This window comes from Lampris incognitus, chromosome 9, assembly GCF_029633865.1.
Source record: "Lampris incognitus isolate fLamInc1 chromosome 9, fLamInc1.hap2, whole genome shotgun sequence".
Taxonomy (NCBI): domain Eukaryota; kingdom Metazoa; phylum Chordata; class Actinopteri; order Lampriformes; family Lampridae; genus Lampris; species Lampris incognitus.
Window position 1 is genome coordinate 2,875,556 of NC_079219.1, and position 17,601 is coordinate 2,893,156.

General features: G+C 44.5%; 1 protein-coding gene across 2 annotated transcripts in view; it reads right to left on the minus strand.

Annotated features, from left to right (window-relative positions):
* Positions 1-17,601, minus strand: part of LOC130117715 (protein argonaute-3) — a 68,054-nt gene that overhangs the window by 17,613 nt on the left and 32,840 nt on the right. For both annotated transcript variants that reach the window (XM_056285889.1, XM_056285888.1), the window contains exons 2-7: positions 17,259-17,430; positions 16,826-16,946; positions 16,393-16,601; positions 13,312-13,448; positions 1,833-1,967; positions 1,459-1,546 (exon numbers count right to left, since the gene is read on the minus strand). In XM_056285889.1, coding sequence (XP_056141864.1) covers positions 1,459-1,546; positions 1,833-1,967; positions 13,312-13,448; positions 16,393-16,601; positions 16,826-16,946; positions 17,259-17,430 — 862 coding nt within the window. The remainder of the gene's footprint in view (positions 1-1,458; positions 1,547-1,832; positions 1,968-13,311; positions 13,449-16,392; positions 16,602-16,825; positions 16,947-17,258; positions 17,431-17,601) is intronic.

Here is a 17,601-nt window from a genome sequence, read left to right on the forward strand (position 1 = left end):
CAGTCACAACTCATTCATTATAAGGTGATCAATAGAAGCTACTGGACCCCATGTAAACTGGCCAAACTGAAACTAAGGGACAATGATGCTTGCTGGAGATGTGGGAAGGAGTCTGGGACTTTAGTAGATCTACTGTATTATTGTGAGAGGACAGTATGTATGTGGGACAACATTGTTGTTTGTCTGAACGGGATGTTGAAGTTATCACTGATTAAAACCCCAGCACTGTGTCTTTTGGGACTGTTACCAGAACATGTCAGAATGTCTAATCGTATGAAACTATGGGTACGGCTGGCTCTGATAACTGGCTGTAGAATCAATCTGAGACCCTGGAAATCCTCTGCTCCTTCAACCTACAATGAATGGATGGAAACAATGTATAAGATGGCAACATATGAACGAATCACTTATAGAGTGGCGGGTGGAGAGAACATGTTTAAGGAGGTCTGGGGCTTATTCTTCACAGAAATGGGATGTGGACATTGAAATAGATGGTTGCTCTGCATGAATATTCATATGGACTCTATGGCTATGTGTCTTGTCTAATTGTTTTTTTTTTAAATTTGTGTATGTTTACTTTGTTTGGTTTTTCTTTGTTTTGTTTTTTTGGGGTGTATGTTGTTTAAAAACAAGAAAAGAGGACAGTTGAGGTTGTTGGATACTTGTGTTATGATGCATTGTGTTTGTGGATGCAATTGATCTGTCCAGAAAAAGATCAATTAATAATAAAAAAAAGAACAGACTTTAAGATACATACAAGGCCCTACATGGTCTTGCCCCTTTATACATTTCCCAACTTTTGCATCCTTACTCTACATCTAGGCTACTGAGATATTCCGACCTTATACCCCGCTCCCTCCGCAAATCCAAGTGTGACTGTGCTTTTGCCATCAGGGCCGTCCCTCTGAAACAGCCCCCCCCCCCCCCCCCCCGTTAGATCAGCTGAGTCTGTAAACAGCTTTAGAAAACTTCTCAAAACCCATCTCTACCGACCTGCCTTCCCTGTAAAGGGGCTGTAATTTATATTTTTCTCTATATACTGTATGTTGTTTATTTTTCTGTATCTTGTGCAACCCATTTTAACTTGGTTTTAAAAGGTGCTATATAAATTAACTCTTTTTATAAATCTCTTCCATTTAAAAAAGATAATCTTTGTGACTGTGACTTATCGTTGTGAGGTCAAAAGCTAAAAATTAAATGAGTCGAGAAATAAGTAGAAAAATACAGTCCTTTGAATAAAAACAGCAGGTGGGTAGCTTCCAGTCATTAAGGGATAACCAATGTCTGCTGACTAGCAGATGCTTATGCTCAGCCATAATGTGGTTTGTTGGCAAGTCATTGATCACATCCTCCTGGGACGCCATTTTCACTCCCCAATCCCACTTAACCCAACCCATGCATCCACCCGCCCCACCCACAGGCTACTCCTACTCATCTCCGGTGCAGAGGCTGACTCACGTTTGATGGCTGGCGGGCCGGCGGGTCACGTTGCAGACACGGTACTTCCTTCGCATGGTTCCACAGTGCGTCACTTCTACTTTGAGACCTGGTTGAATACAAGTAACCGTCAGGGAGTGTTTTAAAGGGGCTGCATGAGTGAAGGACATGATGAACAGCACAAATGCACCCCCGTTTCAGTATCATACCAGTAGTCTTCCTTTTTTTTTTTTTATCCACACATAGTCACCTTTTGCCTTTTTTGGCAAATTTGACAAGGTGCAAGTCTGAAACACACAAATTCATCTAGACATTTTACCTCATCTCACATACCTATCCTAATATAACTGTAACATGTAAACTTTTCATGTGTGCACACACATGCACACACCTACCTTTGATTTCTTTGGTGAATTTGACCCGGTGAGAGTCTGTAAGGGGGCGAGGCTGCTCGTCTATGTTGTGGATGTCCAGCACTTCACACATGAACTGGATGACTGGCTGGGCCTTGTAGAAGGCAGTGGCAGATACTGCAAGATAGAGAGAGAAGAAGAAGGAAAGAAAGCCACTTTATTTTTGTCATTGTACAGTTGTTTGGTTACAATGAAATTTGTCTTCTGCATGTAACCCATCCTACTGTATAGGAGCAGTGAGCAGCTGCAGTGCCTGGGGATCAACTCCAGTTCTTCTTTCCACTGTGTTGCTCAGGGGTAAGGGCAGGAGTATTAATCCTAACATCCATGTGTTCTTGATGGTGGGAGGAAAACCCACGCAGACATGTAGAGAACATGCAAACTCCACATACAAAGTACCTGGGCAGCCTGGGTTTCAAACCCAGGACCTGCTGTGAGGCAACAGCGCTAATCATTGGGCCACCATGCCGCCCTGAGTGATCACAAAACTTATTGAACAGGAAATGGCTGCGAGAGCAGCACTATAAACAAACAAGACACCTAATGAGGCAATGAAAGATAATGTCCTGTTTACAAAGACACCATCCTTTACATTAGTCTATAATGCAAGCTGCTGCAGCCATATACAGGAAAAACAGTACACTGGGAGTCCATATTACAATCTTAACCCTTTGTTCGAGGGAGAATTTAACACAGCTATTTGATACTAGGGATGGAACGGTGACCGATTTTTGAATATATCATGATAAAACACCTGAGGGTTATCATATCGTGTCAAATTTTCATAATCTCATTTACCGTGGCTTTATTATCACTTCACCGTAATTTACGTAGCCACGCAGGCAAAGCGTGTCATGTTGCTAGCTGAATGTGCTACGCCGACTAGCTAGTTTTTTAGCCAAAAGAATGGCTGAAGGAGGTGATAGGGCTGCTCAGATTTTTCACCTGTCTAACAAGACAAAGTCTGAAGCCTGGGCATATTTTGGTTATTTTATAAATTCTGACAGGAAGCTCATAGACAACGACTACCCCACCTGCCAAACACGCAAGAAGAAAGTAGCTGCAGAGGGGGCGAACACTTCCAGCATGTTCACCCATCTCCACGAACACCACCCTCCACTTTACAGCGACAGCGAGGCAAGTTAACGTTTAACATCACTTCATGCAGGTGATGACTTCCGAATGGAGAAATGACAGTTTGCCTGTCTGTCTAACTTGGCGGTTTGTCAACATGTTTAAACGGAAACTTAAAATACTACGTGCTCTAGACTAGTAAACATAAACTGAACGTGTGTTGTCGTTCTGCACGCTCACTGCATGTGATCCACCCGTGCAGCGTGTTTAGTTGCTGCAAAATCCAGCAGTGGTGGACTTGGTTATAAAAGTAATGTTGCTTCAACAAGATGAAGGCTATTGGTCTAGTCATCTTGTCATTTACATAAACTATGTACCAGCTCAACGCAATTACTGTGCAACAAATCACGAAGAAGATATCAGAGTGTGTGTGTGTGTGTGTGTGTGTGTGTGTGTGCACACCTGCATGTCTGTGCATAAAAGCAACAATAAGCAGAGGAGTGCACTCAGCAGAGAGCAGATCTCTGCCTGGTATACGTATCTCTCCTTCTCGGTGCATGCACACAGAGAGAAGGAAAGTGTTTTTTCTGCCATTATAAGAATTTTGTGCAGTGCCCCCAGTCAGCTGAATGGGAAACATGGAAAATAAAACGTCTTTAATATGCAGTGCTCAAGCTAAAAAAAAAAAAAAATCTATTTAATAATCAAGCTTAAAACTCTTACCCAATAAAAACATTTTGGCTCTCAGTCTGTGGATGCACAGCCTCCCAGGCAGATCCTCGCATGAAAGTGACCAGGTCTGATATAAAATGACAGATCAGAGGCGTTCAGGTGGAGTGGCGGTCTATTCCATTACCTACCAACACAGGGATCTTCGGTTCGAATCCCTGTGTTACCTCCGGCTTGGTCGGGCGTCTCTACAGACACAATTGGCCGTGTCTGCAGGAGGAAAACTGGATGTGGGTTTGTGTCCTGGTCGCTGCACTAGCGCCTCCTTTGGTCAGTCATGGTGCCTGTTCAGGGGGGAGGGGGAACTGGGGGGAATAGCGTGATTCTCCTACGTGCTACGTCCCCCTGGTGAAACTCCTCACTGTCAGGTGAAAAGAAGTGGCTGGTGACTCCACGTGTATGGAGGAGACATGTGGTAGTCTGCAGCCTTCCCCAGATTGGCAGAGGAGGTGGAGCAGAGACTGGGACGACTTGGAAGAGTGGGGTAACTGGCCAGGTACAATTTGGAAGAAAAAAAAAAAAGGGGGGGGGATCCTCCCCCGGAAAAAAAGACAGACCAGGCTATCATAATTTCAAAGTCCTTATTAAAAGATGTCAGACATGTTTGAGCGTTGTGGTTTTCATAATATAAAATGAATGAAGGTGAATGGCTGCTCTGCTGACTGACTTCATTCAATGTAAAGCAATAAAACAACGGTAAGAAAACATAGCTTGGCCATGGGAAATGTTTTATTGTAGCTATTGAGATGATTTCCAGCTGTGACTGATTAATCCTACTCTTGATAATGTATTATGATAGCGGAGAGAATATGGCAGTTACGCATGAGGTGAATTATTTTTGGTTGATCCAGGGTTCCTCCAGTTCTCCTGTGCTGAGATCAGCAGTGATTTGCTGGCTTGCAAAATATAATCGACCCCTCGTTTACTTTCAAGACTCATACCTGAATACATGATGTTTTGGTACTGACACTATCGCTGCTCGATCTGACGCGGCCAAAGATGTGGGTTGTGCATGCACATGGTTGACTCAGAGCAGGAAGCAATGGAAAGCAGCGTTGGTCGAGAGTGAGTGAAGAGAGGGAGCAGCGATAGTGAGAAGTAATGTTTTTCGAAGGGTTTTTAATCACCGCAGCCATGACAGGTTCTATCATCATATCGTCATAAATGTACAAAAAAAAAATTGTAAGCTGATAGGTCCAGTAGTTGGCGAGATTAGTCTCTCTCACACACACACACACACACACACACACACAAAGTACCCTGGATGGGCTTAAAAACTCCAGCCCTAGCCTGGCCCAGGCCAGTGGTAGTCTAAGCCCTAGCGTGGCCCCAGCCCGACAAAGTCTACACTTCTTCAGCCTGGGTCTGACCAGAGACCAACACCAATATTACTTTAAGCTCTCTCCAATGCGTGTTCCCTCTGATACATGCAAACACACACACACAGCATGGTCAACTGTCACGTGTAATGCACGTGTATATGTCTATGTTTAATATTCATAACATAATTAATATAACAGTGTTTCATACAGTGGCCTATGTGTGCTGTGCATGTATATGGGGAGTTAAATGAGCATGATTCTGACCCAAGCCCAATCTATTTATATATAAAGAAAAAGGGGCTTGAGCGCAGCCTGAATCGACTTAGCGTGTTGGGGCCCGTCGGGCTTGCAGACCTGAGACACACGCAAATATACACAGCCACGCACACGACCAAACACATAATCCCCTCCAGGATGCCGCCTGGCAGAGACAACAATAATACTTTTACCATTTCCTTCTCTACAGTGGGCGCACTGGGCGTGTTTATATGTTTCAATATAATACCTTCGGTGAAACGATATCAGAGGTTATTAGCACTTTTTAAACGTTTTGAACACACGTTGCCAATACCATGATAATACCAAAAACTGCTATCTGTGTTCACAGTAACCATGACATGACATTTTCATGCCGTCCCACCCTATTTGATACAGAGCAATAATAAAGCTTGTGCATGGCGGGGCATCTCGGGCTACCGTTCATCTTCAGGAATTGCTGGGCAGGAGAGAAGGAAAACTGGACCACGGGTGATTTGTTGATAGCATGAACTCCCATTTATAATATATTAATAACATCATATGATAAACACAGCAACTGCTGAAGGGCTTTTATTCAGAAATGGCACTTGATGAGACTGCTACCCTGCTCTGCTGCAGCGCCTCCAGCGACATGAGGATGAGGTGTGCTGGATGAAGCAGGTTTCAGGATGAAATCAGTGTTTCTAAAAGTACTTTGTCGTTGTTCTGAAGCCCTTCCTCTGGTGTCATGAATATGACATTAACAGCTGCTTCAATGGACTGTCACCTCAGAGCTCCACATTAACCTCCTCTTAATTTAATCATTATAAACCTCTGTACAGACACCCCCCACCACCTCCCAGGGGGAATGAATGGCTGGAGAGGACAGGAAGTGGAAAGCAAGACTTCAAAGAGAGACAGATAGTCAGAGAAGGCAAGAGCTAGGGAGACAAAGCAAGTGAGGTACAGACATTCAAAGGTGAAAATAGCATGAGATGGTGAGAGAGAGAGAGAGAGAGAGAGAGAGAGAGAGAGAGAGAGAAAGAGAGCACCAGAGTGTGCGAGAGAGATGGAAAGACAGTGGGTGTGTGGTGGTATGATAAGGAGATCCTGCAGATGATCAGTGTGGCTCAGTGGCTGTGACGTGGGAGACAGCGATGATGCTGATGTCAATCGACGTCTGTAAGGCGAGACTCTGACATGACAGGGCGGCAGGTGAGATCTGTTGACATGCATTCACGCACGCACACGTACGCGGCCCGCCTAATGAATATGAGAACGCTTCACCACTAGCAGGAAGTGAGATCACCTCTAATTGTTTAATTCCCACATGTGGTCATTTATTTTAACGCTTGCCTGAGTCATACACCTTGAGGTGGTCTCTGTAGTCCAGGTCATCTGCCATGTGCTCCTTCAATAATCCATGACTCAGACCGTGGGAGACAGCTTGTGAGTGTGCATGTTTGTGGTAAAATGCAAAACATTTTGTGATCAGCAGCGAATTGGGACTTTCTAACTTGCGTATTTTTACTGCTTTAAAACACAATGACAAAAACAGCAAGAAAAACCTAATCTCTGGCAGACGGCTGGACTTCTTTTAGTCTGTTAGAAGAGGGGGGCAGCTTAAAAGAAACTCATTTGCAAGTCTGTGAGGGCAGGAAAGAGACTGCGGTGGACGGAGAGACAGACAGATAAAGGAAAAAAAGAGACGGTCAGAGAAAGAAAGAGACAGGCTGAGAAAATGTGAGAGACAGAGGAAAGAGAGAGAGAGCATGCAAGAGAGGCAGAGAGAGAGAGAGGCAGAGAGAGACAGCCCAGATCCCAACAGACACTGAGCATTCAATCACTTAAGAGCAAAACAAAAGCTGTCTGAAAATTAACAACACACAGCTACCCTTTTTGAGCCCTTAGCACCACCCACTGATCTCACACACACACACACACACACACACACACACACACACACACACACACACACACACACACACACACACCTTCCTGTAGCTGGCACACAACAAAACACTTTCTCTGCCACCATTTCTTGGACATTTTCCATAAAAACTACCTGAAGGCATTAAAAGGGCATTAAGAATTGTCCCTCTCCCACATGGGGCCCTCAGCTGAGGCATGAGTGCTTCACATGGCTTCAGGTCAACTCTCAAGACGCAGCCAAACTATCACATCTCCTTATGTTTTACTTGGCACAAAGTCAAAGTCAATACCTTATTAAAAATCTATTTCCCTTAAAGCCTGAATAATCTGCTTCTGTCTGACTTACTGACACCTGCAGTGATACTAGTGGTGGTGTCTGACTTACTGACACCTGCAGTGATACTAGTGGTGGTGTTTGACTTACTGACACCTGTGGTGATACTAGTGGTGGTGTTTGACTTACTGACACCTGTAGTGATACTAGTGGTGGTGTTTGACTTACTGACACCTGTGGTGATACTAGTGGTGGTGTTTGACCTACTGACACCTGCAGTGATACTAGTGGTGGTGTCTGACTTACTGACACCTGTGGTGATACTAGTGGTGGTGTTTGACTTACTGACACCTGCAGTGATACTAGTGGTGGTGTCTGACTTACTGACACCTGTGGTGATACTAGTGGTGGTGTTTGACTTACTGACACCTGCAGTGATACTAGTGGTGGTGTCTGACTTACTGACACCTGTGGTGATACTAGTGGTGGTGTTTGACTTACTGACACCTGTAGTGATACTAGTGGTGGTGTTTGACTTACTGACACCTGTAGTGATACTAGTGGTGGTGTTTGACTTACTGACACCTGTAGTGATACTAGTGGTGGTGTTTGACTTACTGACACCTGTGGTGATACTAGTGGTGGTGTTTGACCTACTGACACCTGCAGTGATACTAGTGGTGGTGTCTGACTTACTGACACCTGTGGTGATACTAGTGGTGGTGTTTGACTTACTGACACCTGCAGTGATACTAGTGGTGGTGTCTGACTTACTGACACCTGTGGTGATACTAGTGGTGGTGTTTGACTTACTGACACCTGCAGTGATACTAGTGGTGGTGTCTGACTTACTGACACCTGTGGTGATACTAGTGGTGGTGTTTGACTTACTGACACCTGTAGTGATACTAGTGGTGGTGTTTGACTTACTGACACCTGTAGTGATACTAGTGGTGGTGTTTGACTTACTGACACCTGTAGTGATACTAGTGGTGGTGTTTGACTTACTGACACCTGTGGTGATACTAGTGGTGGTGTTTGACCTACTGACACCTGCAGTGATACTAGTGGTGGTGTTTCACTTACTGACACCTGTAGTGATACTAGTGGTGGTGTTTGACTTACTGACACCTGTAGTGATACTAGTGGTGGTGTTTGACTTACTGACACCTGCAGTGATACTAGTGGTGGTGTCTGACTTACTGACACCTGCAGTGATACTAGCGGTTGTGTCTGACTTACTGACACCTGTGGTGATACTAGCGGTGGTGTTGGACTTACTGACACCTGTAGTGATACTAGTGGTGGTGTCTGACTTACTGACACCTGTAGTGATACTAGTGGTGGTGTCTGACTTACTGACACCTGTGGTGATACTAGTGGTGGTGTTTGACTTACTGACACCTGCAGTGATACTAGCGGTTGTGTCTGACTTACTGACACCTGTGGTGATACTAGTGGTGGTGTTTGACTTACTGACACCTGCAGTGATACTAGTGGTTGTGTCTGACTTACTGACACCTGTGGTGATACTAGCGGTGGTGTTGGACTTACTGACACCTGTAGTGATACTAGTGGTGGTGTCTGACTTACTGACACCTGTAGTGATACTAGTGGTGGTGTCTGACTTACTGACACCTGTAGTGATACTAGCGGTTGTGTCTGACTTACTGACACCTGTGGTGATACTAGCGGTGGTGTTGGACTTACTGACACCTGTAGTGATACTAGTGGTGGTGTCTGACTTACTGACACCTGTGGTGATACTAGTGGTGGTGTTTGACTTACTGACACCTGTAGTGATACTAGTGGTGGTGTCTGACTTACTGACACCTGTGGTGATACTAGTGGTGGTGTCTGACTTACTGACACCTGTAGTGATACTAGTGGTGGTGTTTGACCTACTGACACCTGTGGTGATACTAGCGGTGGTGTTTGACTTACTGACACCTGTAGTGATACTAGTGGTGGTGTTTCACTTACTGACACCTGTAGTGATACTAGTGGTGGTGTCTGACTTACTGACACCTGCAGTGATACTAGTGGTGGTGTTTGACTTACTGACACCTGTAGTGATACTAGTGGTGGTGTCTGACTTACTGACACCTGTAGTGATACTAGTGGTGGTGTCTGACTTACTGACACCTGTAGTGATACTAGTGGTGGTGTCTGACTTACTGACACCTGTAGTGATACTAGTGGTGGTGTCTGACTTACTGACACCTGTGGTGATACTAGTGGTGGTGTTTCACTTACTGACACCTGTAGTGATACTAGTGGTGGTGTTTGACCTACTGACACCTGTAGTGATACTAGTGGTGGTGTTTGACCTACTGACACCTGTAGTGATACTAGTGGTGGTGTCTGACTTACTGACACCTGTAGTGATACTAGTGGTGGTGTTTCACTTACTGACACCTGTAGTGATACTAGTGGTGGTGTCTGACTTACTGACACCTGCAGTGATACTAGTGGTGGTGTTTCACTTACTGACACCTGTAGTGATACTAGTGGTGGTGCCTGACTTGCTGACACCTGTAGTGATACTAGTGGTGGTGTTTGACTTACTGACACCTGCGGTGATACTAGTGGTGGTGTCTAACTTACTGACACCTGCAGTGATACTAGTGGTGGTGTTTGACTTACTGACACCTGTAGTGATACTAGTGGTGGTGTCTGACTTACTGACACCTGTAGTGATACTAGTGGTGGTGCTTGACTTACTGACACCTGTAGTGATACTAGTGGTGGTGTTTGACTTACTGACACCTGTAGTGATACTAGTGGTGGTGTCTGACTTACTGACACCTGTGGTGATACTAGCGGTGGTGTTGGACCTACTGACACCTGTAGTGATACTAGTGGTGGTGTCTGACTTACTGACACCTGTAGTGATACTAGTGGTGGTGTTTCACTTACTGACACTTGTAGTGATACTAGTGGTGGTGTCTGACTTACTGACACCTGTAGTGATACTAGTGGTGGTGTCTGACTTACTGACACCTGTAGTGATACTAGTGGTGGTGTTTGACCTACTGACACCTGTGGTGATACTAGTGGTGGTGTTTGACTTACTGACACCTGTAGTGATACTAGTGGTGGTGTTTCACTTACTGACACCTGTAGTGATACTAGTGGTGGTGTCTGACTTACTGACTCCTGCAGTGATACTAGTGGTGGTGTTTGACCTACTGACACCTGTAGTGATACTAGTGGTGGTGTCTGACTTACTGACACCTGTGGTGATACTAGTGGTGGTGTCTGACTTACTGACACCTGTGGTGATACTAGTGGTGGTGTCTGACTTACTGACACCTGTGGTGATACTAGCGGTGGTGTTGGACCTACTGACACCTGTGGTGATACTAGCGGTGGTGTTGGACCTACTGACACCTGTAGTGATACTAGTGGTGGTGTCTGACTTACTGACACCTGCAGTGATACTAGCGGTGGTGTCTGACTACTCCAACTCCACCACTAGTATCACTACAGATGATACTAGTGGTGGTGTTTGACTACTCCAACTCCACCACTAGTATCACTACAGATGATACTAGTGGTGGTGTTTGACTACTCCAACTCCAAGGGGTTTATTGGAGATGTAATAGTCACCAGTGCAGTTGGGTCTACACCTTGACCACTGCCAAGCAAAAAATAAAAACATAGTTGAAGCTGAATTTTAGTTATCGATGTTGTGTCTGCCGTTCAAGGTCTTCTAGGAGCTTCTTCTGACACGTGTACTAGTTGGCCATTAAAATGTCAACCTACAAGTAACTGCTAGCTGCCTTAAATAATAATTTGCTTCAAACTTCAAGCGTTGAACAAGCATTCATGATGTGAATATTTGTGGACTGGCTTTTGCTTTAAAGCTGTATAAGGGAATTTCCACCCCATGGCGGTAGACGGAGCGGCACATTTGTTTTAGTTGACTGCGATTTCCAAAATTCTGTTATATGTTGCTCGAACTATGCTAGAAAACAATGGTGGATCATTCTGCATGGCTTCTTATATCGTGATTTTGTAGTTTTTTCCCTTTTTGTATAAATAATAAAACAAAGTAATTGATTTAAATATTGGCCCTGTGATGGTCTGGCGGCCTGTCCAGGGTGTCTCCCTGTCTGCCGCCCAATGACTGCTGGAATAGGGTCCAGCATCCCCGTGACCCTGAGAGCAGGATAAGCGGTTCAGATAATGGGTGGATGGATAGTGTAAATATTATGCACGCAGGCAGGGTGAAGTGGGTGGAGAAGAGTGACAGAAGTGATTTGCAACAGAAGGGTACCAGCAAGAGTTAAAGGGAAGGTTTACAAAATGGTAGTGAGACCAGCTATGTTATGTGGTTTGGAGACATTGGCACTGATGAAAAGACAGGAGGTGGAGCTGGATGTGGCAGAGGTGAAGATGATAAGGTTTTCATGGGGAGTGATGAAGAAGGACAGGATTAAGAATGAGTATATTAGAGGGACAGCTCAGGTTGGACGGTTTATAGACAAGGCAAGAGAGACAAGATTGAGACGGTTTGGACATGTGTGGAGGAGAGATGCTGGGTATACTGGGAGAAGGATGCTGAATATGGAGCTGCCAGAGAAGAGGAAAAGAGGAAGGCCAAAGAGGAGGTTTATGGATGTGGTGAGGGAGGACATGCAGCTGGCTGGTGTGACAGAGGAAGATGCAGAGAACAGGAAGAGATGGAAACGGATGATTCGCTGTGGCGCCCCCTAACGGGAGCAGCAAAAAGTAGTCGTAGTGTAAATATTATGCGCACACTAGATAAATGCTTGCCTGTAAATACATAATTAAATCAATTCCTGTGCACCAGTAAAGGTTTCATGGAAAAGCACAGGATGTGCTCAGCAATTGGCAAATATGTCGGCAGATCCATGTAACAAAGTTTTACTACTTTTTGTTCATCAGGGCTTTTTTTAAAAAAAAAAATAAATTTTTTTTTGGGGGGGGGTGAAGTTTTCAACACTAATAGCAATTATAAGACAATATTTTACCAGAAAAACATCCCCTCAGGTAGTTTCAAACATGCCAGTGATAGAAGACATTACAAAGGACATTTTTTTGCATTTAAATCTATAGGACTGAAGCTTTAGTTGTGAAGGAGATGACCACAAAATAGTTTTTGTGTGACTGTACTGGAGAAGAGGCAAAATTGCTTAAAAAAAGAAGAAGAATATTTAAAGTCTTTTATTGTTATATCAGAAAGCAAAACGTGTGCTTTTCTTGCATATATCACTGACTGGTTTAGGGTACCAGCAAGAGTCAAAGGGAAGGTTTACAAGATGGTAGTGAGACCAGCTATGTTGTATGGTTTGGAGACGGTGGCACTGATGAAAAGACAGGAGGTGGAGCTGGAGGTGGCAGAGTTGATGAGGCTAAGATTTTCATTGGGAGTAATGAAAGACAAGATTAGGAACTAAGGCCAAAGAGGAGGTTTATTTATGGATGTGGTGAGGGAGGACATGCAGGTGGTTGGCATGACAGGGGAAGATGCAGGGGACAGGAAGAGATGGAAACGGATGAGCTGCTGTGGTGACCTCTCACGGGAGCAGCTGAAAGTAGTAGTGGTAGTAGATTTGAATGACTGGTTTAGGTATTATTAGATGTTCGGTGTTTTCTGTATGTTTTTTGTACATGTAGAGAGTGGGGTTAATTTTGGTTATGAGATCAAAGTTTAAACCAGGACCCATTCTAAAACCACGTTCAGTAGGCTTTACAGTTTAAGAAAGACTTTTACAAGGAAATATGGACAGGTAGGCTGCACTTACAAACATAATTATAATTTTGAAATGGGTAAGTAGCAGGGCCAGATGTTGAATAATCACTGTAATTACATGGTTCAAACAGTGAACACAGGTAAAGGAAGAGATTGTATTTTGGTCCTCACCATCAATGTTAAGCATCATTTTCCACATGGCAGGCCTTACAGACTGGTGGAAGCCAAACCACACCTCCCTCCCACCACCCAGGGGATGGTCGTAGCCCTCTGGAGCTGAGAAGAAGGAACGACCCACCGGAGTGTACCTGGATGGAAAGATGGGTGGTTGGAGCAGAGAGGGGAATAGAGAATTGGGATGTTAAAAAAATAATGTAAGAGAAAGAGGGAGGGAAGAGGAAAGAGAGAAAAGAAAAGAAAGTCATGAAAAGGAGAAGCAACAAGAGAGAGCAGGGAGTGGGAACAGGACAGGAGGGGAGGAGCAGTAAGATGACAGGAAATGGGGATTTAGTATTCGTTGGCTCAGCCTGGATTGATAATGTAGGTCAATGGTTGTTTGAGAACTGTCACACAGAGTGGCTCTTCAGGACCGCCTGAAAATCCATCAGTGAGACGAGTGGGTGGCGGCACTGGCTGCCTGGCCCCACCAACCTTTTATTCCTCTGCACAGGAGCCACATTAATAACAGATCAGAGGCTATGCACCTCTCTGTGAATCCAGGATGGAAAATTTGTCACGAGGCCAATGCAATATCAGACCCTAGATGATAACAAATGGATATGAAGAAAAGGTGTGGATTTGTCCCGTTTTTAATAACATCTCGGAGAAAGATTTTCATTAAAAGGGCCTATCATGTTGGCTTTGACTCTGGCTTTTTTGTTGTCAGGATTTGGGTAAGTGATATGGAGGGAAAGACGTGTGAGGTTGGACACGTTTGCTGTGCTGTAGGATCCCATTTAAAGTCCTGTTTTATTTCCGCTTGGATCAGAGTGTTGATAATATTGATGACAGCAAGAAAAAAAGATATTTGCTCTGGGTATCACCAGGATCGATGAACAGGGTTTATTTAATATTATCAACCGCTAACATTATGTAGTTAAGAGTTGGCTGAGGATTGAGGAAATCAAAAGCACCAAATCAAAGTGACTATCTGCTATCTGTTTCTTTTGTATTTGAGCTGAATTTCAGATCAGAAGGATGAAAGTTAAGGTACCTAAGGATTACAAAAACATAGCAAATATAACAGGGAATTTTGTCTTAATTTTAACATATAATTCTATCAGCACTGGTATCTGCACTCAAAATGTCTGTGAGAACAGTAATAGTAGCAGTTTAAAGTAGTGGGCAGTTAGTAGGTAGTGTCAATCTAGAAAAAGAATGAACAGTACTATTCTAGAATCATAAAAATACAATATTCTAAGAGCCACTGAAGAGTCACATTGTTGGCCTTTACATCGGTCGCCTTATCAAAGGAAAACCATTTTAGCCAATGTCTTGACGCATGCTCAATAATCCAGGTAAGAAAACGAAAGAAGGTTGAATCAGTTCATCTGGATACAACATTTATTAAGATACGTTTCATCACTCAACTAAGTGACCTCTTCAGTCTGAACTGACTGCAGGTATCCCCACCCTTATAAACAATACAGTTGCATAATGACCGAAACCAAGAACCAGTCTCACATGTAGTGGCCAACTTGTATATGGAAGAAGTGGAAAAGAGGCTCTGATGCCCCATCCAGGGACACCACCCAGCCACTGGTTCAGATTTGTGGACGACACCTGGGTTAAAATTAAATCTCAGGACGTAGCACATTTCACCGTCCACATTAACTCTGTGGACACCACATCAAGTTCACCAGGGAGGATGTGGAACATGACAGGTCAGCCTTCCTACACTGTGAAGTTGCAATTGGTGATGGAGGACATGTGATTGTTGATGTTTACCGTAAACCAACACATGCTGATCAGTACTTAAGGTTTGACTCTCATCATTAACTGGAGCACAAACTAGGAGTCATCAGGACGCTGTACCGCCGAGCTGACAACGTCCCCACCGACAGCAGCCGGGGAAGGGGAGAAACCCCACATTAAACAGGCCCTGCTTAAGTGTGGTTATCCTAACTGGGCGTCTGTCAAAGCCAGGAAGACGCACAAACAGTGCACCAGCCAATCGACGAGAGAAGGACAACAGCTGTCTAAGTGTAAACCAGTGGTGATTCTGTATGTGGCAGGAGTGTTGGAAAAGCTGAGATTCATATTTTCAAAACACCACATCTCAGTTACTTTCAAACCACAAAACACACTGCGCCAGAAGCTGGTCCACCCCAAGGATCGGGTCCCCCTAGCACAAACAGAGCAATATAGTGTACACTGTTAAGTGCCGGGAGGATTGCAGAGACTTGTACATTGGGGAAACCAAACAGATGCTGGCCAAAAGGATGGCACAACACAGGAGAGCTAACACATCAGGCCAGGACTCCACAGTCCACACCATCTACAGGCCAGTGGCCACTCTTTCAGGGATGAGGATGTGCACATCCTTGATAGGGAGGAACAATGATTTGAACGGGAAGTCAAAGAAGCCATCTATGTGAAGAGGGAATGACCCTTCCTGAACCGAGGTGGGGGGGGGGGCTAAGAGTACATGTCGCCATCTTACAATGCTGTGATTGCAACAATTCCTAATCCTCCGTTAATAGTACACGTGGCCTTTGAAATGCTAGTTACAAGGTCACACCCATATTTGCATATGAAACTGGTTGTTGGTTTCGGTCTTTATGCAGCTGCATTGTACTGTATTTTTTATAAGGGTGGGGATACCTGCAGTCAGTTTAGACTGAAGATGTCATTTACTTGAGTGATGAAACGTATCTGTCAATAAACGTATCCAGATGATCCAGATGAACTGATTCAACCTTCTTTCATTTTAGCCAATATAAGATCTCAAAAACTTTAGCAGCACTAGGCAGACCAAAAAGGAAAAACTGTTGTTGTTGTATCCAAAGGAGCTGAATCAAGTACAACTGGACTTGGTATATATCCTGTCCAGTTGCACTTGATTCAACTCCTTTGGATAACCATGACCTGGATTAATGAGAACATTCACAGACATGTTGTTGTTATAGATTACATGTGACAAGTGTTTGCTCTGCAGTTTGGTCAGAGATTGTTATCTCACCACAGATTAAACTACATGGTGAAAAAAACAGCCTAACACTTATATAGGAGGCAGTTATGTAGGAGGCTCACTTCATGGAGGGCAGGTGACGCAGCACCACATCGACAGCATGCACAGGGTTGGTGCTGATCGGCTTGTCCAACTCCAGGGGTTCAGGCATGCTGCGGCCAGTAAGCACTTCATGGAGCATTAGCCAGCTAACCAGTGATACAAACTTGATGGTGACTTTAAAGGGGCGATCCTTTCCACCCTCGCCTGGAAGAGTGACATCCAGATCCACCTGCAAGAGGACAGAGGATGGAGGGAGGAGAGAGAGAAAGAGACAGACAAAGCACACAGAGGGGGATTAGTACTAGGCTATGTGTTCATATGCCGCTGCCTTTAAGTATCTTGGGGGTTGTCTTTGTGTGTATATGTGTCAGTGTGTGAGAGAGAGCAAGTGCAAGCATACATTATCCTCAGCATTAAAGGACTGGCATTATGGCATGTGTGTTCATGTCTCACCCCGGCAGGCGCAACAGGCAGTGGGTTGGCTGTGTACAGACTCCTCTTCCCATCATAAACTGGTCGGCGATCCCCAAAGATGGTCACCTTGAAGTGCTGCACCATAGAATCAACCACCTCCCTAGAGAAAACAAGCACATCACAGATGATATTTCATTTGGCTGTAACGAATCACACATTTTTTTGACATTGTGTGTAGCATATTTTAATGTAAATGCAAAAACCATAGGTGCCAGTGTTGTCTGGTGATATAGAGACTGTCTAGTGTTTGAAAGGATGGAGAGATCATAGGTTAAATCCATCAAATACCTTGTGTCGACATTCATGTGTCGCATCAATATAATCAGGAATACATATATAGATAGTGGAACCTGAAATCCTCACAGTATCATAGTCGACCGATTGACCATCCCTTCACATGGCAACACCATACCTGTTGACTCGCCGTGGGCATTTCTCAGGCTTGATGTCCACCTCGTAGAGGTAGACATCCATCTTGGGGATCTCCACCTGGAAGCAGTTGGCCAGCAGCTTGATGGGCTTCCCCATGGTGCCATAGCCAGGCCGTCGAGGCACGGAGAATAGGGACTGGGCCCCAACGGCTCCTGGAGAGGGGGGAAGAATAAGGGGATCTCATCCATCATTTCCCTTTAAACTAGTTACCGTAGCTAATATAAGGAGACAATAACTTAAAATGAGTAGGAACTCACAGCAAAGCAGGACGACTATATCAAGCAATAACATTAAGCTGAATGTGGCCAGCTGCACGCAAGCTG